The sequence below is a fragment of the Equus przewalskii genome, chromosome 15 (assembly GCF_037783145.1).
Source record: "Equus przewalskii isolate Varuska chromosome 15, EquPr2, whole genome shotgun sequence".
Lineage (NCBI taxonomy): Eukaryota > Metazoa > Chordata > Mammalia > Perissodactyla > Equidae > Equus > Equus przewalskii.
Window position 1 is genome coordinate 52,427,251 of NC_091845.1, and position 25,882 is coordinate 52,453,132.

At 35.0% G+C, this 25,882-nt stretch overlaps 1 protein-coding gene across 50 annotated transcripts in view; it reads left to right on the forward strand.

The window, feature by feature from the left end:
• Positions 1 to 25,882, forward strand: part of CLASP2 (cytoplasmic linker associated protein 2) — a 163,715-nt gene that overhangs the window by 123,173 nt on the left and 14,660 nt on the right. For 25 of the 50 annotated variants that reach the window (XM_070575816.1, XM_070575823.1, XM_070575819.1 and 22 more), the window contains 9 exons: positions 1,233 to 1,296; positions 8,298 to 8,461; positions 9,272 to 9,350; positions 9,483 to 9,533; positions 13,674 to 13,817; positions 19,738 to 19,881; positions 21,106 to 21,212; positions 22,755 to 22,908; positions 25,654 to 25,882. In XM_070575816.1, the coding sequence (XP_070431917.1) occupies positions 1,233 to 1,296; positions 8,298 to 8,461; positions 9,272 to 9,350; positions 9,483 to 9,533; positions 13,674 to 13,817; positions 19,738 to 19,881; positions 21,106 to 21,212; positions 22,755 to 22,908; positions 25,654 to 25,882 (1,136 nt within the window). The remainder of the gene's footprint in view (positions 1 to 1,232; positions 1,297 to 8,297; positions 8,462 to 9,271; positions 9,351 to 9,482; positions 9,534 to 13,673; positions 13,818 to 19,737; positions 19,882 to 21,105; positions 21,213 to 22,754; positions 22,909 to 25,653) is intronic. The other 25 variants (XM_070575821.1, XM_070575825.1, XM_070575829.1 and 22 more) reach the window with 1 other exon arrangement.

Here is a 25,882-nt window from a genome sequence, read left to right on the forward strand (position 1 = left end):
TCCTAAAGCAGTCCTTTAGAATCATCTATACTGTCCTTACTAAAAGTTTTTTAATTCACTAGCTCTATTTAAAGAAACATTTTAAAAGGAAACTTTTATTCACAAATAGAAGCTCAATGAAAAATGTTATTAATTTTTTAAATTAAAATTTAAAAATGCACATAATATTAAAGCTGACTGGTTTATTAAAATGCGTTCCTGATAAGTTTTCCAGTGAGAACAAAGAATATTTATGCTCACTCAAAAATGAAGATATATTCTTAATGTTCATCTAATATGTGAATCTTAGTGTAATATGAAATGGAATTGGAGTGAATGTCTCCAAGGACCAAAGTTCATCTTGGTTTTTTTTAAGTCTTTCAGGTTTGGTTTGGTTTGGTTTCCTTTCCTAATGGCTTTTGCTTGCTTTTTTCCCCTAAATTCTTTATCTGTGTAATGTTTTAAACCTCTATAGTCTACCCCTTTAAGAACGTAGTTTCAGATAATTCATAAGTTTGAGTATGACAGAAAATAGAGAGCTATTTCCTGACTTGATACCTGAAATCCGGGTTTGATTTACTAGCTGTATGTTAATTTTAGGAAGTGTTAGAAATATGTAATTTAAAATAAATGTTTATCTCTGTGCTGCCTAATATATTTTAACGTTTGCGTATTACACTTCGTTAATCACTGCAATAAATCATCATAATATTTTTCCCAACCCCATCAAGACTGGGTTAATATTAGCTTCACTATGTCATTTTAAATGACAAGAGAGTAGTCATAGTTTAGAAAGATTTTAGCCGTCAGGTGGCAGATTTTAAGAAAACATCTTAGCATTTAAAAGGGTAAGATTCATATGCTGGGAATGTCATTTGTACAGTTTCCTCTGTCATGCTACGTTAATGAAATACGATTGTATTTCTTTTCATAGAACTTTCAACCTATAAAATAGTGTGGGTTGCAACAGAATTATTGTTACATTTGATAAATTTGTATTTGGCCCTGACTAGTAATCCCACAAATTTCTTGATTTTGAGAGCTGAGTTTTTTAGCTTTTTTTTTTTAAGAAGCCAAATTGTACATGACTAACAAAAATGTACAACTGAAATCTCACAAGGTTGTAATCTATCATAACATTAATAAAAAAAAAAAAAAAAAAAAAAAAAAGAAGCCAAATTGTATGTAGGATTACTTTTAAATGACTTCCTCCTCCAGCAGGATATTAATTAGCCACTTTATTATTTTGACAGTCGAGTTGAACTGAAAAGATTATGTGAAATTTTCACAAGAATGTTTGCTGATCCTCATGGCAAGGTATGTTTAAGTATTTAAGATTTGTTTTCTCTCCCATAGGGTGTCATTTGTATATTGCCAAAATAAGAAATGAAATAATAGCAAAAACTGTAAGCCACTTTTGTTTTATTATTGCCCAAAAAAGGGTAATAATCTTTTGAAACAAAATTGAAATTGTGTTTGCTATTGTACATAATTTAGAAATTGCTGTCTTGTAAAATTTAAGCTTCTCTAAAGAGAGATCATCTAAGACTGTAAACTGAAGGATATAGTAACAAGCACAACTCTTATGTAATTAGGGTGACTGTATTTGTATTACTAAAAACATTTTACTATTTGTAAAGCAAATAATTGGACTAAGTTGAAAAAAATCTAAGTTTTTGTTCAGTTTTCTTCTGTGATTATTACAACAATAATGTAAATATATTCTTACCTTACAGAGCAATTTTGTAGAAAAGAATTGCCATTAAATAACACAAAAGCAATATAGTATGGTAATATAGAAGCAGCATTTTGTATACTGAATTAGTCCATAAAAATTTTCAGAATATTGTTCAATTTTTAATGTTCATTAAAATATATTTCATTAAGTACTTATACATAATCTACAGGTGTACTGTGAAATTTTGGTTTGTTGTAAAATGTATTCATTTATTTCTGTTTTCAGCAATGTATTTGACAATGGTGAAACTTTTATCAGGTATCTTCCTTTAGGACAACAGGTGTCTACATGAGAATTTAATGAGAGAGAGATATGGAAGGGAAATTCAAAGAAAAATATTAATGAATTTCACTTTACTCTTTTTTTGTGGTCTTCACTTTATTGTTATTCATATCATTTCCTCCTCATTTTTTTCTGTTTTCAATATCTTCATTACTTGTGACACTACTTAAAGATATTAAAATCCCACTTGATACATAAACTAAAATCCAGCTAAAGATTATAAATTGCTGGGGCTGGCCCAGTGGCGTAGTGGTTAAGTTCACATGCTCCACTTTGGCAGCCTGGGGTTTGCAGGTTCAGCTCCTGGGCACAGACCTACACACCACTCATCAAGCCATGCTGTGGTGGTGTCCCACATAAATAATGGAGGAAGATGAGCACAGGTGTTAGCTCAGGACTAATCTTCCTCACCAAAAAAAAAAAAAAAGATTATAAATTGTTTATACTTTAAAACAATAATTTTTAAAGATTATCCTCTATCTCAAGGTATAATTATTTTATCCAAGAATGCCATACCCCATTAAAGACAAAGATTAAAATACTCTTGGTAAACAGTTTGTTTACTGAAATTTTTTAAAGTTTATAACTTTCAAATTGAACATGTAGATACCTACTATTTTATACTGATATTGCTACCACTAATTACAGCTGTAGGACTTGGTTTATACTTTAGTTTTACTTTACACTTGGTTTTAATGCAAAAATTTCTGTGAATTCTTAAGTATTAGCTGTTGATATTTTTTGTTGGCAATATAAGCCAAAGGATAAGACAGTTGTGGTCTGCATGGGCCTCTTTTATTAAATGATATTTTAATTAATAATATATACAACTTTAAGAAATAGAGTTTTAAAGCATCTATATTCAATATAGAATAATCTATAATTCTTCCTTAACTGGAAGGTATAAGAACAAGGCTGGATTATTTCTTAAAGTTAAGTTTTTGATTTTTTGTTAGGACAATAGTGCAGGTTAGCTGGGTGCTAGGATTTATACAGTAATAAAGTGAAACACTTTTTTAAAGAGTCCCTTGCAGCTCAAATAGGAAAGCTGAGTTTGATGTTAGTAAAGAACTGAACCAACCACAAATGTTTGGCCTCCTTTAATAGCTGTGGAGAACCAGCCATAGTCCTCCCCAGAATTGTAAGGAAGGTAACTTTATGGTTTTTCTCCCTTGGATTTTGTAACAACATGCAATTCTTATTGACCCATCTGATTTTGTTTATTTGGTTTGGTTTTTGGTTATTTAGTTAGTTCTATGAAGACAGTATAATGGGGAGGCTTTTGTTAATTTGTTTTTGTTTAGCTTTTGTTTGGTGATTGTCGTAGGCTCTGCCAATAATGGAATTCATTAAGAAGAAACTGGATGGGGCCGGCCCCATGGCATAGTGGTTAAGTTTGGCATGCTGCGCTTCAGAGGCACGAGTTCATGGGTTCACATCCTGGGTGCAGACCTACACCATTTGTCAGCCATGCTATGGCACCGACCCACATATAAAATGGAAGAAGATTGGTACAGATGTTAGCTCAGGGCTAATCTTCCTCAGCACCCCCCGCCCCCCCTCCCCCCCCCCCCCACAAAAAGGAATAAACTGGGTATGTCACCATTCTGTGCTGAGTTTAAAGCGTCAGGGTTTGATTTGAGTTTTTGTATTATATCCTGATATTATTAAAATGGTAGCTACTCCTCCTCTTCCCCCTCCCCTCTCCCCCCTAGTTTTTTCTTTCCACAAGTTAAGCCTCGAGGATAGTAGGGTCTGGAAAAGAAGGGAGTTTTTTTTTGCTTTTTGTTTTAAAATTTCTTTGGCAAGGAGGTAAGAGACAGCACAGGAAAATCACATGTTCTTCTCCCATACTATTCATTTAACTCTTGTTTTGAAAACTATTTTGAGTTTATCATAAACTTTTCAAAACATTTGTCACTTTTATTTTCTAAGTGTTTTTCTTCCATACAGGAACTTTGCATTGATGGCGACTAATTTGTGTGTTTTTCTTTTTTTTCTTTTTTTCTTTTTGCATGCTGTCCCCTGTGTTGGAACTCTCAATAGAGAGTAAGTTGGTTCAATATTTGTTGGAAACCTAACTTTACTGCATGACTGTGAAATTAACCCTTTTTCTCTATTTTCTCTCCCAAAGAGTTCATGCAGTGTTGGACCCTTTGCAATCCACGAAATGCTATTTGCAGTTATGCAAACTGTCATTCTGTTTGGAGATGTGCTTTTTAATCTACTAATTAATCTAATTTGATTATATTCTTCTGTTCTATATTTGATGACTGGCACACCTAAGATATAAGCAAGGTTAAGAAAAGGCTGCCTCGCTTGTAATAGCTTGAATATTATAATGCTTTCCCAGTAAGTTAGCGTTGTGAGATATGTAGGATTATAAATTGATTCCATTGCAGGTCGGTTCCATTGAATTATTAAAAAATGAATTCCTAAGTTTCAAAATTATTTAAAAATAATTTAGTCTTAATCTCCCCATATATAATTTCTAATATTCTATTAATGTTATTTCTTAAAAGCAAACAGAGCAGTTTACAGAACAGTGATTCTCAGTTTACTCTTCTGAAATCAGATGTTTAGCCCTAGTATTGTATTAGCATATCCACTTTCCACTTTCTTCTTTAGTCATAGATAGGGAAATGGGAGATAGTCCATATCTGACAGTGAACTCTTTGTGATAGGGCAATCAAGTAAGAAATTTTATGTGAAATTTCCAATATATATTTCAGGTAGATATATATTTTTTCATTTAGTAAATACCATTGATAGGATATAAGTATTTTGAAAAATAATAGTACAGTTCTATATGTAGAGTACTATAAATAATGTCTCTACATGTTTATTCATTCATATATTATATCTAATTAAAAGAAATTTCTACTTAGGAGACTCAGAGAAGTCTTCTTGAAGGAAATAGCAGTTCAGATCTTGAAAGGACATAAACTTTAGATATGTCAGCATGAGAAGAAGGGGCCTCCTGGGAATGACTAGCTTAAGTCCAGCGAAGTGAAAGATGTCCAAAAGTTTATAGGCAAGAAAAGTTCATCTTCACTGGGATGAAGGGAAAGTCTTACACATCTTGCCTTGCCTTGAGAAAAAGGGGTTAGCTACCAATTGCCGGGTAAGTTTCACTTGAGAAAATCCTTACTCTTTAAGAAACTTCTCCTACACATTCATCGAACAACTTTATATTTGGTCCTCAGCCTCTGATAACTTTGAGCTTGGTTCTAATTGGTGATTCAAAACTGTATAAAAATTTAGTCTCTATTCTCAAATGTATGTTCCAGGTGGGAAGATAATATAAATACAGAAAAAAAATTAAATAGCATCATAAAGTTAGTCCCACTATAAATTTCAAGTAAAGAAGATCAGTGACTATTATCTAAAGTAGTCCGAGAAGCTTCTTGGCTGGGACTTGAGTGGTACTTTGTAGGGAATCACATACTGTGTATAAAGAGAGGGAGTGAGGAGTATGGTAGATCAGGAATGTGTGTAAGATGTGTTCAGGGACAAAGAGTTCATGTTGTCACATAGTCCAAGATGAGTTTGGAGAGTTAGAACCTGGTCTAAGCATTTGAGACATTATTCTGCAGACTGTGAAGGGACATTAAAGGATTTGTTTCTATCAAGAGTGATATGATAATCTGATGGTGAGAAAGAAGCATGAGTTGCCCTGCTACCTGTTTTGTAAATAAAGTTATATTGGAACACAGCCGTGCTCACTTGTTTGCATATTGTCTGTGGCTCTGCTACATTGGCAGAGTTGAATAGTTGAATAACAGACACCATGTGGTCTGCAAAGCCTGGAATATTTACTGTACGGCCTGTTACGGAAATGTTTTTCTGAGGCCTGGTATAACAGCAAATATAAAGACTAAAGTCAGACTACTAGAGAAATCCAGACTTGAGGTCAGAAAGGGCTGGTGCCTACAATGATGGTGTGATTGACAGATTTGGGGAAGGCCAAGAGAGCTATTCTAGAGGTTAGATCAGAGAGGCCTTGTCAAGGAGGTCACACTTCCCGTGAAAAGAGAATCAGGGTGAAGACTGGCTTGAAATCACCCCAGATTTAGGATGCAAAAGGAAAATGCTTGGCAACTAGAATGAAAGAAAGAAGGGAAATAAGAGGAGGAAAGCAGTGTCAAGCTACAGAATAGCGAAGTATACTAAGCTAATGAAAAACTAGTACTTTCTATGATTAGTCCTTAGAGAAACAATTATTAGAAGGATAGCTGTAGGGGAAATCAAGTGAGGGAAAAGTCAATGGAGGATTTTATGTTGAATGACAGTACAGTAGATGAAGTTATGTAGTAATAGAATGGATGGAACATAACTGAAAAACCAGGAGACTTACCTCTAAGTCCTGGCCCAGCCATTAATTAGCTGTGGAAACCTTGAGCAAGTCACTTAATTTTCTGATTCTCAGCTTCCTGAGAACCAGATAAATGGGAGAGTTGACTTAGGCATTCTAATGTCTATGATTTTCAGAATGGATTTTGGTATACAGTGATGCGCCACATAACAACATTTCGGTCAGCAACAGACAGCATATACGACAGTGGGACCTAAGATTAGTACAGAATAGCCTAGGTGTGGAGTAGGCTACACCATCTAGGTTTGTGTAAGTACGTTCTGATGTTCACACAATAATGAAATCGCATGACGATGCATTTCTCAGACTGTATCCCTGTCAAAGTGATGCATGACTGTTGTGTAAGCTTAAAATTGCAGTCTTCAGGAAAGTAGGCAAGAGTTGAAACGAGGAGTGAACCAGAGTGGTGTACTGGTAATCCAGGCTTGGGGGAGGGGCAGGAGGCCCTGATTTGTAAATTTGCTGTAATTTCAGAGGTGTAAATACTCCTACCAGGACTGATTTCAAGCTACCAGCAAACTCACAAAATTCCTGAATATTTAACATTTGGCTTTCTAGGCTGGTACTAACTGACTCCAGCACACCACTGGACAAATTTGCCAGGTGCCGGTAAGAGTGAGTTCTAGATTAGATACATGCATTTGTCATAGAGTAGGCCTAGTGAACTTCATCAGCAGTGTTCTGGGCCCTGACAGTGGACCAAGTTTTGAATCGGAGAAACCAAAGTTTTTTGGGTGTGGTTGAGGGTGTGGGACGGAAGTTAATGAGTCTGCATTGTAAACAAGAACAGTGTTGAAGCAGATACTGCCTGGGGGTCAGAGAGTACTAGAAAATTTAAAGTAGTTATAGCTGCTGTTTTTACAGATATAGAGCATCTTGAGTAAATAGCTAAAGTGTATTTTTTCTAACTCAGATTCAAATGTTAAAGCTTACTTATAATTCTGATAGACAAAATCCTTCATTTCTAACATAAGAGAAAAAAAACAGGAGTTTGTGTATAACTGTATAAAGGAAATTCAAGACAAAATATATATTGAGAGCAAAACTCAGTTTTTAAATTAGCATAGTTACTTTGAGATTAACTTTTTTAAAACCATAGTTTTTGTAATTTATTGTGATTATAAACTGTCTCATAATACAACATGTCTGACACTGTCTTGAGTTTTTTCCTCTTTACCTAGAAATACACTATGGTGTTGAATTTCTTGAAAAGAGATATAGACTTAATGCATATTGGAACCAAATAAAACCCATCAACAGAAATGGAGACTAATAGCATGCCATGTAGGACTTTTTAGAAATCATTAAAACTTAGATGTAGATTTGTATCCTGAATTTATTTTAGGTATGGTTATAGTTACCCCAAATCATTTAAAATTACTTTGGGAGCAGTTTTGTAAATAATATGCCTCACACCAAAAAATTTGTGACAACTGACATTTTGAGAAATCTGAGGAGTCTCTAATTAGCCCATTATGTCAGAATGGTCTTATACTTTAAAGTAGCTGTCAGCATAGCCATTCTCTGATTAACTCAGTGCCATTCTTTTAAATTGCTGAGGGCTGGTGAGACTATGGGTAGTTCCTTGCCCTAAATTTCAAATAAAATGGATTTCAGTTTTACCAGTTTAAGCTATGACATCATTGACAACATTAGGTGTGCCAGCCATTATGGCCAAAGTTTCTTTACCAAGTGATGCTGCATGGAATAGCTAATTGTCGAACTTCGGCAGAAGTCGGATAACAGTTCAGACGTACTCTTGTATCACAGAGTCCAATGAAAAGCAAGAGAGATTGTTTTTCCGCTTGGCTGCCAATCGCTGTGCCTCTGACTCCTGTTTTCCTTTCTATTTCAGTTTTGAATTGATCATAGAGGTCAATATTTCTCCCTTTTCTCCCTCCCTCCCCTGTTTATCAACTGTAGGTGTTCAGCATGTTTTTGGAGACACTGGTGGACTTCATACAAGTCCACAAAGACGATCTTCAAGATTGGTTGTTTGTACTGCTGACACAACTACTAAAAAAAATGGGTGCTGATTTACTTGGGTCTGTTCAGGCAAAAGTTCAGAAAGCCCTTGATGTTACGAGGTAATATTTTCTTCATGTATTTCAAGTTTACCTGATAGTAGTCAGGAATATTTAGTTTCTCTGTTAAAAGTTCCTATTTCTGAGTCCTTTCAAACCATTTAGACTGCATGCACTCCATTTGAAAATTGTTAATGCTGGCATTCACATGGTATATTTAATGCTGCCTTGGTCCTTAGATCAAGCACTGCATTTCTTTCATAAAAATTTCATTAACACTGGTTGAGTAATTTAAGATGGTATTTTATCTTAATTAAAATAGATCTGCAAAGTAGAGTTGAGGATTTTAGTCAATCTAATGTAAAAATAAAATATTTCCTAAGTTTCAAAAGAATGTTTTATTATGTATTTAAATATTCAGAATCTTTTTTCAGAAGATTTTGAACCAATGATATATTTCTACTTTCTTGTGTAGATTGTTGAAGTGACTTATTTCAAATATCCATTTACTAAGTTGAGGTGAGTCTAGAATTCAGACATTAGGTGTGGGGAAACATCTCTGATAATGTTGAACTTTTTACTGAATACATTTTTCTGATTAAATCTATAGTTGAGGCAGGATAGACCATTATCTACTATAGTGTTGCTTTTTTAGCTCCCTTCAGGGTATAAATTCAAATGTTCAGATTCTTCTGGGAATAGCTTTTGTTGTATACTCTACCACATAGACTATACCACATACAGATACTGCTTCATGCATGCTTTTTGAGTGACATGTTTGGGTATTAAGCATAATTTTCTGTTGTTAAGTTTGGTTAAATAGTTACTTACTGACTTAATTTTTGTTTTGTTTTTGCTTTGTTCTTATTTCAGAGAATCTTTTCCAAATGATCTTCAGTTTAATATTCTAATGAGATTTACAGTTGATCAGACCCAAACACCAAGCTTGAAGGTAAAAATTTGAAGTCTTTTGAAGACAATGTAAAGAATTTCAGTATTTTACTAATAAAGTTATATTGATGTTTGTATTTCTGTCACATGAGAAGCTGTTCAATCAGTGGATTTTGTTTTTATAAACTTTCAGACAGTCAAGCCAGCACTTCGGGACCAACTTCACTCTTTTTGGAGCTCCAAGGTTTTTTTGTTTTTGTTTTAATCTGCATTATTTCTTTTCTTAACTCTCTTTACAAACTCTGCAGTGTTTCAGATAATGTTTGTATGCATCTGTATTCAGTACTAACCTTTGTAAGCCTTTTAAGCATGCACATATTTGATTTCAAATGTTATTCGAATGCCAGGCTATCCTTTAGAGAAGCTTATGGGGGATATACATTTAGAAGGCAACACGAGTATGGCCATCTAACCCTAAGCTGGTAATGCAAACTCGCTTTATAAAGTCTTACCTAATTTTATGTTTGTGATTTCCCAATACTTTTTTTTTAAGTTTAGGAGTTTGAGTAGATATTTTGGGTGAAATGTCAGTTTTTTACCTATATTTATTTTAGTAAACAAAATTTTTTAATCTCAGTGCTATTCTCCAGTTCTCCTTGAAATGGTAACTTCTTTTCTTTTTGCAATGTGATACTTCTGATGTGTGCATAAAATTTAGAATGAAGATCAACCTTCTCAATTGTTATTAGCACACATTTCCCAGTTAATTTATGTGAAAACTAAGTAGATTCCAATTTGTAATTAAAAGTCATTATTAATGAACATAAAAAATAATTTCATATAAAAAAAGAGCACTTGAATTCTTTACTAAAGATCTTTCTTAGCGCATTTTATTAAATGAGATTAAAGTCAGGGAAATAACAAGCATATGTGCATTTACAAGCCTTATATTTTTCTGCTCTATTCTGCACGATATATATTTCCACAAGCATTACTCCCCAGGACTGATTTTCCTTTTAAGTTTCTGAATATGATTTTGCCTTTAAATCACAATTATGTTTCTTACCAGGGTTGACTTATACTCAACATAGTGTAATTTTCTCAGAGCTGCTTTGTGAAAGGGGTTCTGTCTGTTTTGATTCTGAAAAGTGACCTGCAGAAGAAGAATAATTTACTTGATGTTATTGATAAATATTTTTGAACTCATTCTTTGTTCAAGCCACTGTAATAAGCATTTCTAAGCATATAAAACTTATAATGTTGTGTCGTTATTATTAAGCTGTAAACTGTAACAAGGGTTATGACTTAGGTGCCAGTAGTAGGTATTCAAGAGCTGTTGAAAATGTATATTTCATGCGCCAGTGGAAATGGAGATATATACCATTAGCTTAAGAAATAAGGGTGATAAGGGGCTGGCCCCATGGCCAGGTGGTGAAGTTCACGTGCTCCGCTGTGGCAGCCCAGGGTTTTGCTGGTTTGGATCCTGGGTGTGGACATGGCACTGCTCCTCAGGCCACGTTGAGGCGGTGTCCCACATGCCACAACTAGGAGGACCTGCAACTAAGATATATAACTATGTACCAGGGGGGATTTGGGGAGATAAAGCAGAAAAAACAAAAAAAAGGAAAGAAGGGTGTTAGGTGAGTTGAGGGAGAGAATAAATTTGCTAAGGTCTGAAGAGAAAGACAAAGGGAAGAGGGAAATGGAAAACAGAGAACTTAAAATTAGCTTTTCTGTTGGAAAACATTATGCTGAAGACTGGAACTACGGACTGTTTCTCTAAAAGCCGTGTATGTATATGTGTGTGTGTATCTGTGGCTTTTACATTATATATATATTATACTATATATTATATGTTATATAGCCTATTCTATATTATATATAATGATATTCTGTGTTACATATGTACACACATACACAAAGCTCTAGGGGAACATCACTTTTCAGCTTTAAATTGATATTTTAGGATAGCAAGGAGAAGTTATACTGGAGCCATCCATACTTCATGCCAAAAATAAAAGTAACTTTCAGATGAGTGATAGGATTAAGAATAAAAAACTTAACAGGTTATAGAAAAACATAGAAAACTTGAGTATGAGATCAATAAAAATTCTTTATTGAAAAAATGATGGAGGCTGGCCCTGTGGCTGAGTGGTTAAGTTCACAGGTTCTGCTTCAGCAGCCCAGGGTTTCACTGGTTCAGATTCTGGGCGCGGACGTCGCGCAGCTCATCAGGCCATGCTGAGGTGGCATCCCACATAGCACAACCAGAAGACCCTACAACTAGAATATACAACTATGTATTGAGGGGCTTTGGGGAGAAGAAGAAGAAGAAAAAAAGAAAAGAGAAGATGATTGGCAACAGATGTTAGCTCAGGTGCCAATCTTTTAAAAAAAAAGAAAAGAAAAAAATGATGGATCTATCAGGTAAAAGAGGGGTGTTTGTATAAAATTCTCTCTCTGTTACGGAGTGGCATGTGATTAAATGTCAGAAAGAAAGCAATAGAATAGGGGGAAATGGCAATACAGAGTGATTTTATTTAAGTAAGTAATATTTTAAGAAATAAATTTAGTTTTTGGTGACCTCTTTTTCCGGGTTTCACAAACATGTTGTAGAATTACCTTAGCAGCTAGATTATTTTGCCTTCTCTGAAGAAGAATGCATGTTTGTGTTATTAAAATTACAGACTATGTATATATCCTTGTGAAATATCCTACTAAAATGTAAACTTTCAAATGATTCTATGTGTATTGTGGTTATTTTGCCCATTGGTATAGTAAACACACCTATTCTGTGAAACCCCTTTAAAATTTTGCATGCCTCTATAAATTGCCAAGACACTGCACTAATTGAATCTCAGATAATGCAAATAAATATATTTAATTGTTAATGGTGGCAAATTGAAAACCAAATATATTGACGTTTATTCTTTGATTTACTATAGTCACCTTTCAGCCAGTCACACTGAGAGGTGACAAGGATTCAAGAATCCAGAGTATTATGTGCTGCTTAATTTAATTGGGCCTGCTACTGCAAAATTAACTATAGGTCTCTTTCCCTCTCTGCTGTACATTTTACCCAGGATGGCTGATGGTTAACTCTTGTTTTTTAATACATTTCTCAAAGTTATAGTTGCTTCTTAAAATCCATTCGTTATGAAATGAAGAATGGAATTTTATCCCTTCCTTTTTTTTTTTTTCACTGGAAGCAGAAAGGGGAAAATATACAAGAGTCAGAACCTTATTTTAATATTTTACTTCCTGTAAGATTAACTTAGCATGGTACTTTCTAGAGACCTTATTTAGACTGAATGAGACAAATGACATTAAGATCAATAATAAGGGGGAAAAGAACGTAGAAAAACTGACTACCTTAATCTTTGGCAATGTTTTTTCGAAGTTGCTGTTTTAATCATACATTTAAACCTTGCTTTTTCTGACTCAGCAAATCAGAATTTAATAGGTGTTTACCATCTGCTATATCCAAAGACTGTGAACTATGCCCTGTCATTTCTAAAGTGCACTGATAAAGTCTTAGAGAACAATTATTCAGAAATCCTAGAATGTTAGAAGATGTGACTTTAAAAACAGTGGTTCTCAACCTTTTTTTCTGCCCCAACATACCTGAGAGAAGGGAGATAATTTAACAGTGGCTTCCCATAAGGACAAAAAAGGCCAAGTCTACGGAATAAGTGTCTGTGCTTTGCCCTACATCTTGCTGCTTTTGAAGCCTGCATCCCACCACACACCTACCCACCATGCACCTACACATCCAAAAAAACCCACATATGATGACTCTTTCATGCAAATCAGTGTTGTCTTTTCTCCAGTGGTGCTCGTGTAAACTTTTTTGTGACACTTCCTTTGGAAGGTAATTCTAGCTGTTGATGGACGTATTAAGGAACCTGATCTCATTGTGTGAATCTTAAGAGTATGTTTGACAAAAAACTTCTATTGCCTGCCTTAATTACCCTCTTGATTTACAATACCTTATTTCCAAAATACTTTGGTTCATTTCCCCAAGAGCTAGATTACACTCAATTGATAAAGACTGGTTCCCAGGGAGTCTAGACAAGAGTCAGCTGTAAGCTCTGAAAGCTTATACACAAGAAGTGTATTAAGCTTGTCAAGTCTTAAGCAGTTGTTCAAATACAGGGAATGAAATGCCTAGGACTTAAAAGTTCTGCCATGTGTGAAAAACAAAAATCCACATTATCGTATACTTGTACCTCAGGTAGGTAGGTGGCTGTGTAATTTCTTTTTTGTTGTTGATGTTTTTTCATTTTCTATTTGTCAAAAATAATCACGTAATTGTTTCTGAAGTGTTCTCAGTGACTCTCAGTGAGCATCTGATTGTCCTCTCTCATTGTGCTTACCTCTACAGGTGAAAGTTGCTATCCTTAAATACATAGAAACTCTGGCCAAACAGATGGATCCAGGAGATTTTATAAATTCCAGTGAAACTCGCCTGGCAGTGTCTCGGGTCATCACTTGGACAACAGAACCCAAAAGTTCGGATGTTCGGAAGGTATGTTTTAATATAAGATTTAAGAGATAAATTAGGGGGAAAAAAGCAGTCATTTTGGATTGCCAGTGAAGGAAGCTAATATTTTCAGGACATTACCAGTTAGCTTTGGTGATATGTAGCCTTTTTTTAAAATCTTCTCTTTTTAATTATGTTAAATTTTATCCAATTAATATGAGTATAATTTTAAAAGTTAGAATCAAAAATAGCTGTCCTTGCTGTAATCCTTGCAACCTCTAATCTCATAAACATTCAAAATATTCCCAATCTTTCCCCTTGAATTTACCTATGTATTTCAAATAAGAACTTACACTATTTCTTGATTTGTCAATTTTAGGCATTGTCTATTGACCTATTGATAAAAGTTTAGTCGTTATGTGTGTGTCTATCTACTTTGGTAAATGAGGACTTAGCTTTCCCATACCAGTCCGACATCCTTTCCTCTACCTTTCCCCATAACCTTCAAAAGATTTGTGAATCAATTGTTGGTAATCAACAGAAAAGACACATTTTCACTGTGGAACTAGTCACTCCTATACCAAGTGGTTTATTACTGCCTCCTTTCTTATAGAAGCTTTATTTATCTTGGTGTTAATAATTTGCCTTGTTTTTCATTCACCTGTGTTTTTTTAGTTTTATAAATATCTATTCATATTTTCAACATCTCTGCCACATACCTGTGGCTAATATTTTACATATGTTCGAAAACATATTTATTTTCTGGGGAGCTCCTTCCTAGACCATCTGTTCTCTTCACTGTCTTCCTGAGACTTCTCTTCACTCCTAATCATTTATTTCTTGCATCCTTTATGTAGCTCTCTACTCTCTTCCTTAAGGAATCATTTTCTTCAATATTTGCTGCAAAGGTGTGCATAAAATATAAATTTTGTGACCTTTATCTACTGGTAAACACTTCACCCCACAACAGCAGAATATACATTCTTCTCAGGTACCCATGAAACATTCTCCAGGATAGACCATATACCAGGCCATGAATCAAACCTCAATAGTTTTTTTTAAAGGATAAAAATAATACAAGTTATGTTCTCTGACCACAGTGGAATGAAATTAGAAATCAATAACAGAAAGAAATTTGGAGAACTCACAAATATGTGAAAGTTAAGCAACATACTTCTAAATCACCAGTGGATCAAAGAAGAAATCAAGGGGGAAATTGGAAAATACATTGAGATGAATGAAAATGAAAACATGATATGCCAAGACTTATGGGATATAGCTAGAGCAGTGCTTAGAGGGAAATTTATATCTGTTAATGCCCATAATAAAAAAGGAAGAAAGATATCAAACCAATAACCTAATTTACCACCTTATGACACTGGAAAAAAAAGAGCAAACTAAACCTAAAGTAAGCAGAAAGACATAATCGAGATTAAAACAGAAATTAGTGAAATAGATAATAGAAAAAAATAGAGAAAAATTTTTGGTTTCATGGAAACCAAAAGTTGGTTCTTTAAAAACATTCAACAAAATTGACAAACTTTTAGCTAGATTCAACAAGAAAAAAAAAGAGAGAAGACTCAAATTATTAGAATTAGAAATGAAAGAGGGAATACTACTACTAACCTTACAGAAATAAAAAGGAAGGGCCAGCCCAGTGGTGCAGTGGTTAAGTTCGTGTGGTCCACTTAAGTGGCCCGGGGTTCGCAGGCTCAGATCCTGGGCACAGACCTACACACTACTCATCTAGCCATGCTGTAGCAGCATCTCACATACAAAATAGAGGAAGATTGACACAGATGTTAGCTCAGCAACAGTCTTCCTCAAGCAAAAAGAGGAAAATTGGCAATAGATGTTAGCTCAGGGCCAATCTTCCTCACCAAAAAAAGGGAAAAGGCTTATAAAGGAATACTATGAATAATTGTATGCCAATAAATTAGTTAACTTAGAGGAAATGGACAAATTCCCAGAAAGGCACAAACTATCAAAATTGACTCAAGACATAGACATGTGAATAGAACAAGAAAAGAGATTGACTTAATAAGCAAAAAACTACCCACAAAAAGAAGCCTAGGCTCAGATGGCTTCCCTGGTGCATTCTGTCAAACATTAGTACCAGTTCTTCACAAACTCTTCCAGAAAACAGAAGAGGAAGGAACACTTCCCAGCTCATTCTATGAGAGCAGTTTTACCTTGATACCAAAACCAGAAAGACACCACAAGAAAAACCCACTACAGACCAATATCTTATGAATACGGACATTTTTAATCCTTGGTAAAACAAATCCTGCAGTATATAGAAGAGAATTATACACCATGTCCAAGTGGGATTTATCCCAGGAATGCAAGATTGAATTAACATCTGAAAATCTATTAATATACCATATCAATAGTAAAAAGACGAAAACCACATTATCATCTCAATGGAATAGGCATCTGGCAAAATCTAATGTCCTTTTTTTTTTTGAGGAAGATTAGCCCTGAGCTAACTCCTGCCAGTCCTCTTTTTGCTGAGGAAGACTGGCCCTGCGCTAACATCCATGCCCATCTTCCTCTACTTTATATGTGGGATGCCTACCACAGCATGGAGTGCCAAGTGGTGCCATGTGCGCACCCGGGATCCAAACCACTGGGCCACTGAAGCGGAACGTGCGCACTTAACCGCGGGACCGCCGGGCTGGCCCCTAATATCCTTTTATGATTTAAAAAAAAAAAAAAACTAGTAATGGAAAGAAACTTGCTCAACCCAGTAGAGGGTATCTACAAGTCTCCACAGCTAATATCATACTTAACAGTAAAAGACTGGATGCTTTCTCCCTAAAATCAGGAACAAGACAATGATATCTGCTCTCATCATTTCTATTCAATGTTGTACTTGGACAGTTAGGCAAAATAAAAAATAAATAAAAGGCATCCAGATTGGAAAGGAAGAAGTAAAACTATTTCTGTTTGTAAATGATATGATCTTAACATATAGAAAATTCTAAGGAATCACGAAAAAACTATTAGAACTAATAAGGTCAACAAAATTACAGGATACAAAATCAGTATACAAAAATCAGCTGCATTTCTAAACACTTACAAGAAACAATCCAAAATGAAATTAAGAAAACAATTCCATTTAAAATAGCATCCAAAAGATTAAAATGCTTAGGAATAAATTTAACAAAATGCAAAATTTGTAGTAGAAACTACAAAACAATTTTGAAAGAAATTAAAGAAGATTTAAATAAATGGAAAAATACCCAATGTTCGTGGATCAGAAGACTTATTAGGATGGCAGTACTCCCCAAAGTGATCTACACATTCAATGTAATCCCTGTCAAAATCCCAGCTGGCCTTGTAGAAATTGACAAGCTGATTCCAGAATTCATATGGAATTGCAGGGGACCCATATAGCCAAAAGAATCGTGAGAAAGAACAAAATAGAAGGACTTTACACTTCCTGATTTCAAAATGTAGTAGAAAGCAACAGTAATCAAGACAGTATAGGATTGGCATAAGGGTAGACATAAAGATCAGTGGAATAGAATTCAGAGTCCAGAAATAAACCTAGGTGTCTATGGCTGACTGAGTTTCCACAAAGGTGCCAAGACCATTCAATAGAGAAATAGTCTTTTCAACAAATCGTGCTGGGATAACTAAATAGCCACATGCAAAAGAATTCATTTGAACCCTTAGCTCATACCATATGCAAAAATTTAACTCAAGTGGATCAAAGACTTAAGTGTAAAAGCTAAACTGTGAAACTCTTAAAAGAAAACGGGGATCAATCTTCATGACCTTGGATTTGGCAAGATATGCTACCAAATCAGAAACGATAAAAGGAAAAATAGGTAAACTGGATTTCATCAAAATTAAGAATTGTGGATATTCCAAGATACAGAATACCGATGTGACTGAAGAAAACCTTTGACATGTTTTAAGCAAGGGAGAGAGATGATCTGATTTATGTTTTTAAAAAATTACACTGGCTAATAAAATGCACTGTTGCTATATTATGTAAGGGAGAAGAGGGTAAAAGGGGTAGGACTGATATCGAAAGGATCCTGTTTTCATCTATTGTAGTAAGAAATCACTAGAAAATGTCTCAAGCTGATAAATCAAGTAATATATGAGCCTCTGAATGCCTAACTATTAGGAAAAAACAGGTATTACAAAGAGGAATTCTGGAGAGCTGAACAGGGGAATTGAAAATTATAAAACCTTTTCTAAAACAGTTTTGTTTTTAAATCCATAATAAGTATCTATTACTTTTACTTGAAGACTTGAAAAAATATTTTAAAATAAATATGACATGTATCTGATAAAGCAAATGTGACATTAAACTATAAACTTAACAGAATTGAAGGACTTCATCAAAATATACTAAAACTATTGCAATTTAAATCATGCGATTTAAACCTGTATTATTTAATGCAGGAATAGACAAATAGATCAATGGAACATAAAGGAAGGTCCAGAGACACTTAGGTTTATACAGGAGATTAGTTCATGATAAGGGTGTTACTTCAAGTCATGAGGAAAGGATACACTCATTGATAAATAATTGTAGAACAGTTGAGCTGTCTGTCTCTAGGGGGAAAATAAAGCTGAATCTCATACACCAAAATAAACTCTAGATGGAATAAAGTCTACCTTAAAAATCATTAATTCCTTTGCTCAAATTAACATTTAGGCCCTCTCCATGTTGTAGTTCCAAAAAAACACAGAATCATAAAATTTTGTTTCAAAATGCAAATAGCTTTATTTAAGTACTATTAACATGTCAGTGTACACAGCCTCTCAATATATACTTTGTTGTTTTTAACAAAATGGGCTTATAACTTGTTTTTTGGTTTTTTTTTTAAGATTTTATTTTTTTCCTTTTTCTCCCCAAAGCCCCCCGGTACATAGTTGTATATTCTTCGTTGTGGGTCCTTCTAGTTGTGGCATGTGGGATGCTGCCTCAGCTTGGTTTGATGAGCAGTGCCATGTCCGCGCCCAGGATTCGAACCAATGAAACACTGGGCCGTCTGCAGCGGAGCGCGCGAACTTAACCACTCGGCCACGGGGCCAGCCCCTATAACTTGTTTTATAATGTTTTTCCTTCAGCAGTGTATAATAGTCGTCTGATTTCTCCATGTATAAAGCTGTGTTGTCTTTCAAGGCTGTGTTGTGTAGTATGCCATTGTTCCAATGTAACATAATTTAACCATTCCCCTACTGTTGTATATTTAGATGACATAAACATAGAACACTTAGGTTTTCGTAGAGTGGGGTCAGAAAAGGTCCAGAGCAACATGTGCACATTTGGATACAAGCTGTGATGGTGAACGATTTGGGTTTCTTTCTCCGTTGTTTCTGTGTAATCTGAATTTCAAAGTCTGGCTTTTAATAACTTTAGAAGAAAGGAGGAAATTTATAAGTTTTCTTAACTGATCTGAGTAAGCTTTGTTTTGTTTCCATTTCCACAAAAGCATTAGACTAGTTTTAGCTTTAAATTGTAGATTTGTTAGATTAACTGCTTGAGGGAACACTAGATTCAGCTAGTTAATTTAAGAATCACACATTAATAAAACGAAAATTAAATCCTAAGTTGCTCTGGATGGGCCTTGTATAGCTTAGGAATATACTTCCTTATTTTCATCCTTCCTCCTCCTTGTAATCATTTATTAGGAAAACTGAACCAGAAGGATATATTGATAGAGTAACTCTGGAACCTGTCTGGTTAACTTTTGCATTGATTGTTAAGTCGTATTCATTATACTTTTCGTATTCCCTTTTTACCTTCAAAAACTAAATGGTAGTCAAATATTATTTTTTATTCTTCCAAAAAAGAAATTGGAAAGCATATGAGAATATCTTCTTTTTCCCTGGGAAAGATGGCCTTGGGCTATTGAACAGAAAGGTTAAGTGAAGAAAATAGTCTCCTTTGAGTAACCAAAATGTATTCATCTACTTCTTGAATGTCTTTGTTTTCTAGGCAGCACAGTCAGTGCTGATTTCCTTATTTGAACTCAATACCCCAGAGTTTACAATGTTATTAGGAGCTTTACCAAAAACCTTTCAAGATGGTGCTACCAAGCTTCTTCATAATCACCTTCGAAATACTGGGAATGGAACCCAGGTATTTTTCTCTTATTTTCTTGGCTGTTGTATACTGTGATGGGTGGTTGAACAACAATTACATGAAGTAAACTTTTGACCCTAGTATATAATTTTTGCATCTGCATTGGACAGTATTTCCTGAGGAGAATTAAATATTGTCCTGGTAAAAATAGAGTCCATGGACTATTGTGTTTATATTATAATTTGGTATATATTAGGGTGGTGGTGAATGGTGGCCAAAGTATGAACAAGGAAAATGAAAAGTGAGCAGAATTTAGATGAGGCATCAGATTTGCAACCATTAGAATTAGGATACCCTTTAGATGAACCAATCCTTACTTAAGGACTAGAAGGGATGACTTATTCCGGGGTTAACAAATAATATTCCAGGGTCTGAAGAGAGTAGTGCTTAAAAGATGTGTTCACATTTAATAATTACAGGCTTGAAGATCAACAGTTGCTTGGATATACAGGATTTTGTTTTGTGGAAGTAAGATCTGAGTAAATGAAACATTACAGTGTAATATATATATATGTGTGTATATATATATATACACACGCTCATATATATAAATGATATGGAATCATTTACATAATATGCCTAAAGAATTGAACTTAAGTTTTAAAAAGACGAACAGAGAAAGACCTTTGATAATCAATAAAGGAGAAAGTAGATGCACTTATGGCAGACTTAAGGTAAAAATCTGAGGGCTAAAAACAATCTGAGAACAGTTTCTTTGGACCAAAGTCAGTTATCTTTTTAAAAGGAGAAGAGATTATTTCATTATATCTTAAGAGAGAGGCAAATTAATAATATGACCAGATTTTACTCCTTTGGTATCTTTGTGAAAATCATTTGTAAAGCAAACTCGAGAGAGAAAACTTGAACATTTGTAATGGTCGGAGGAAGGAAATTGGCCCAGAACAAGAAGCTAATTTAAAGTTGTTAGTTTGGGATCTTGTTGAATCTTTGAGGAAGAAGATGTTGATAATATTTGAGAGCAGGAAGTAGGTGAAGAGAACAAAAAAAGACTAAAGAGTTAGATTTCTGAATGGGGAGAAAGTTTTTCCCCACAGAAACCAGTGGGGATGGTTTCTGAGATAAGTACTTGAATATTTAAAATATTGACCTGTAAATATGACTTGTTCATGGTTTTCTACTTCTTGATTGTATACTTCCTTAAGAGCCTTTTAGTTGAACTTAGCTGTCATATGTTAATATTTATTTGACTCCCTCCATCAGGGTTCCATGGGGAGTCCTTTGACAAGACCGACACCACGTTCACCAGCCAACTGGTCCAGTCCTCTTACTTCTCCTACCAATACATCACAGAATACTTTATCTCCAAGGTAGTAAAAGAGTGATTGTTCATCATGGTTTGTGTTTGCAGATTCCCATTCTTAGAAAAAGAGACATTAATATAATTCCAGTGGGTTTCCACTTGACTTGAGAGGTCTTAGACACATAGAAATAACAGATTGGATAAACTTTATTTATTCCAAAACTAACCCTTTAAATATTAATGTATAGGGTATGGAATTTTTTTATAAGTGAAAAGAAAACTTACTGACACAGCTTTTATAAATTACTGCTCATTGCATTGAAGCATAGTTATGTTTCTCAGATAATGCTATATAAATCCAGTAAATTGCCAATTGTATCTTTGTGTCTTTGAGTTATACTACTCAGTATAAATAGTGAGGTCAAGTTATAATGATGAATATTTTGATCTAATATTGACCACCTCTAAAAATAGAAAAAAAATTAAGCTTATAGACGAAAATATAAAAATAGAGAAGAACAAATAGGGAAGGGTTTAATATAAAATGGCATTATGTATACTTCTTAGGGAAAAATGTGACTGTGAGATTGGTCCTTAATACAAAATAGAAGACGTGTAATTTTCACACACTGTGTAATTCAGGCATGGGCTGAATTTCAAATGAAGTTCTTGACTTATTAATGGACTAATATTTTTTTCCCTTTTCCTGGCCTTTTAGGAAATAGTTTGCATAGTAGTCCGTATTTGTAATTATTAACTTGTTTTTTGTTATTAGCCATATATCATGGCATGCATATTCATTACAATTATAGGATACTTCATCAGCATTTAAGGAAGAAAAATATATTGCAAACTTATCGTCTAGCCTATTTCTTCCATGTAATACATATATGACAATTTTGATGGCTAAATTCCAGCCTATCTTGAATTTTAGAATTTGACTATAAAATTCATGTCAATAACATTTATGTTTAAAGTTAAAAATTCTTTGTCTTCTTACAGATTTGTATAAAATATATTTATTTCCTCTTCAAGCAGTACCGTTATTGTGAGTTAATCACAGGGGTTAGCAAGCTTTCTGTAAAGGGACTTATGGTAAATACTTTAGACTTTGCTGGCCATGCAGTCTTTGTCACGTCTACTCAACTCTATTGTTGTAGTGTGAAATAGTCATAGACAATATCTAAATAAGTAAGCATTGCTGTGTTCCAATACAGTTTTATTTATGGACACTGAAATTTGAATTTTATATAATTTTCATATGTCATGAAATATTATTTTTATGTTTTCTCAACTATTTAAAAATATGAAAAACATTCTTAGGTTGCAGGGGTCATAGTTTGCTGACCCTTGGTTGATCAGAACATTTTTGAAGATGAAAAGACATACCTGTTGTTAAAGGCTCTGCATTCTAGAGTCATTGTAAGCTACCCCTGATGGATGGACAAGGGAACATGTGCCTTAAGCATTTATAGCTGTCAGGTTTTGTTTTGCTAACTGTGCTTTGAGGAATATACATTCTCTGCCTATCTTTATAAATATCCTACATAGTCTCCTCTGTATTTTAAAACTACACATAAATAAAAATTAGTTGTTGTCTTTTTCTTAGTGCGTTTGATTATGACACAGAAAATATGAACTCTGAAGATATTTATAGCTCCCTTAGAGGTGTCACTGAAGCAATTCAGAATTTCAGCTTCCGTAGTCAAGAAGATATGAATGAGCCGTTGAAAAGGGACTCTAAAAAAGATGATGGCGATTCAGTGAGTATTTGATTACATTGCAGACTTTATCATTGAGTTTTTTGTTTTGCTTTTTTAAAATTTTGCTCTCTGTCATTTTCAAATATAGTTTTCTAGGGATCAGTCACTCTACAAGTATTTACTCAGTATCTGCCATGTGCCAGGCACTGTTCTGGGTCTTGGATTTACAAGGCAGAGTCACTCTGCTCAAGTTCCTTGTAGATTTTTCAGGTAGATATGAGTACTGTGGAGTTGTTGGTTAGAATGTAAAGTGAATCTATGATTGCCTCTCTCAGAAGGAGGCATTTGTACTGAGACTGAGTAAAGCCATAAAGATCTGGAAAAGGAGAATTCCATAAAAGATGGTAAGTGCAAAGACATTTAGATGGGAACAGGCTTTGTATACTTGAGGGCGAGGGTGAAAGCCAGTGTAGTCAAAGAATTATGAAAGAGACGGGAGTGGGACATGGGCTGATCATGTGGGTCTTGTAAGACAAAATAAGGCATTTAGATTTTTTTTGCTGTTATGTGTAGTGATTTGTGATAGTGGTTTGCGTCATCAGTTTGTGTGGCTCCAATTAAGAATGTTGTGACTCATATTTCTGACATTTGTGAATATTATTGTTTGGTTTGCTGCTTCTGCCATTATACAAAGAGTAGTTGTTTTTTAATCTACTTCATCTTGGACTTCTCTGACAGCTTAGACTTTTCTCAAAATAAGGTACCCCACCATTTCCTGTGAAATCTATGGTTTCTCTGTGTGTGCAGAATTATAGAACATTATGGTGCTTCACATCTCTAAAGGGTTCCCTCCTCTGCCTTCCTGACTTCTTTCCTGCTGTCGTTTTTCTCCCCATGCCTATCTGGCAGATGGGCCTAGTAAACTGGTTACCAAAAACCAGCGTAGCACTCATATTTGAGGTTCCCTACCCCAAAAGCTGCACGTGGTATTAATAACAGGTTAATAAGAATCACTGGTTAATTGAGAGTTTGTTTCCCCCTCAGAGATAGCAGGGTACAGTGTGGGAAGTTCAAGTAGTGAATTCAGGCAGAAGTGCGTTTAAATCCTGGTTCCTGGCAGTTATTGGCTAGTCAGATGATCACTTCTAAGCTTCAGTGTCTTCATTAAGAAAATAGGGACATTACTGCATACCTTAAAAGTTATTGTGAATATAATAAATGATATGACTCTATCCAGCCCAGATCTCTCTCCTGAGCTGCAGATTCATACATCAAGCCGCCTGTTTGAACTCCTGATCTTTTCCCCTAAAACTGCTTTTTCCTCTCTCAGTTGGTAGCCACGCTAGTTGCTTAGCCAAAAACCTTGCACAGAAGAATTGTCCTTGTCTCCTCTCTTTTTCTTATCCTCCATTCTCAGTCTGTGAGGAAATCTCTTGGCTCTGTCTTCAGAATATATCCAAAATCCAACCACTTCTCACCACTGCGTTTCTGGTTCAAGTCATCATCATCATCAATTGTCTCACCTGGGTTATTAAAATAGGCGTCTAACTGGCCTCCTTGATTCTGCCCTTGGCCTCCTGTACTCACTCCTCTACTCACAACTCTGTAGGAGATACCTGTCTCAGCATGAAAGCCAAAGTCTACAGAATAGATTTTTTTCCCTTGTTGCTTCTCTGGCCTCATCTCCTACTACTTTCCTCCTTGTTCACTCTGCTCCAGCCACACTGGCCTCCTTGCTGTTCCTTGAATTTACTGGGCAGCTCTTTCCTCAGGGCCTTTATCTTGATTTTTCCCTCTGCCTTAAACATTCTTCCTCCAGATAGCCCCATGGCTAATTTCCCTACTTCCTTCAAGTCTTTGCTCAAATAGCTTCTCTGTGAATCCTATTCTGACACCCTATTTAGTCTGCAGCCTCCTCTGTCCCACCTTAACACTCATAGTCCCTTTAATACTGCACTGCCTCCCTTATATCACCTTCTCCATACCATATACTTTATTCATTCATTATGTTTTTTTAATGTCTCTGCCCTTCCACTAGAATGTAAACTCCGTGAAGGGAGACATCATTCTCTCTTTTCTTCACTAATGTATCCCCAATGCCAAGAACGATGCCTGGCACATAATAGGTACACAGTAAATATTTGAAGAATATTTGTAAAGCACCCAGCTAATGGCTTGGCACATAGTTGCTCAGTAGATGGTGGTGATGGTGATACTGACGGTGGTAATGATTTCGATTCTAGTATTAGTGTCAGTGTTAATGTTGATAAGTATGTTACTGTGCCCAAACTCCATCAAGCATCCTTCCAAAAGTTATGCAGTCCTTGTAGGCCTTTTTTTTTTTTTTTTAAGCAGGCCTTTTTTATTTGATTTTCTTATCTTTGTTGACATACTGTCATATAATTTACTACCTTAATAATGGAATCTAGCAGCTTTTAGTTGTGTGTTGCTAATGAAAGTCCTTTTGTATCTTTGGCATAGAGAAGCTGTTGCTAATCACACTGTAGATATTGTTTGGTCAAGCCATTGGCAGGGGAACTGTAAAAATCATCAGAAATAGCATTCTTTTATGGTTCTCATTTGCCCTCACAGCTGTGGTTTCCTTACATCTTTACTATAAGCTTTGACATTTTGAATGCAAGTTTTAACTCATCATATTGATTTCCATTACTTAATTTTTTTTTCAGCTGGTTATCATACATTTTTTAAATAGCTTTTCAAGCAGTAAGGAAACATCTTTTTAGAATTTCGAAGAGATGTTTGAAAGTGAGTTAATTTTCTATGCCTTCCCCTTCCCATTAATAGATGTGTGGCGGTCCTGGGATGTCCGACCCAAGAGCAGGAGGTGATGCTACTGATTCAAGCCAAACAGCCCTTGATAATAAAGCTTCATTGCTCCATTCGATGCCTGCTCATTCCTCTCCACGCTCCCGAGACTATAATCCATATAACTATTCAGATAGCATCAGTCCCTTCAATAAGTCTGCCCTCAAGGAAGCCATGTTTGATGACGATGCCGATCAGTTTCCTGATG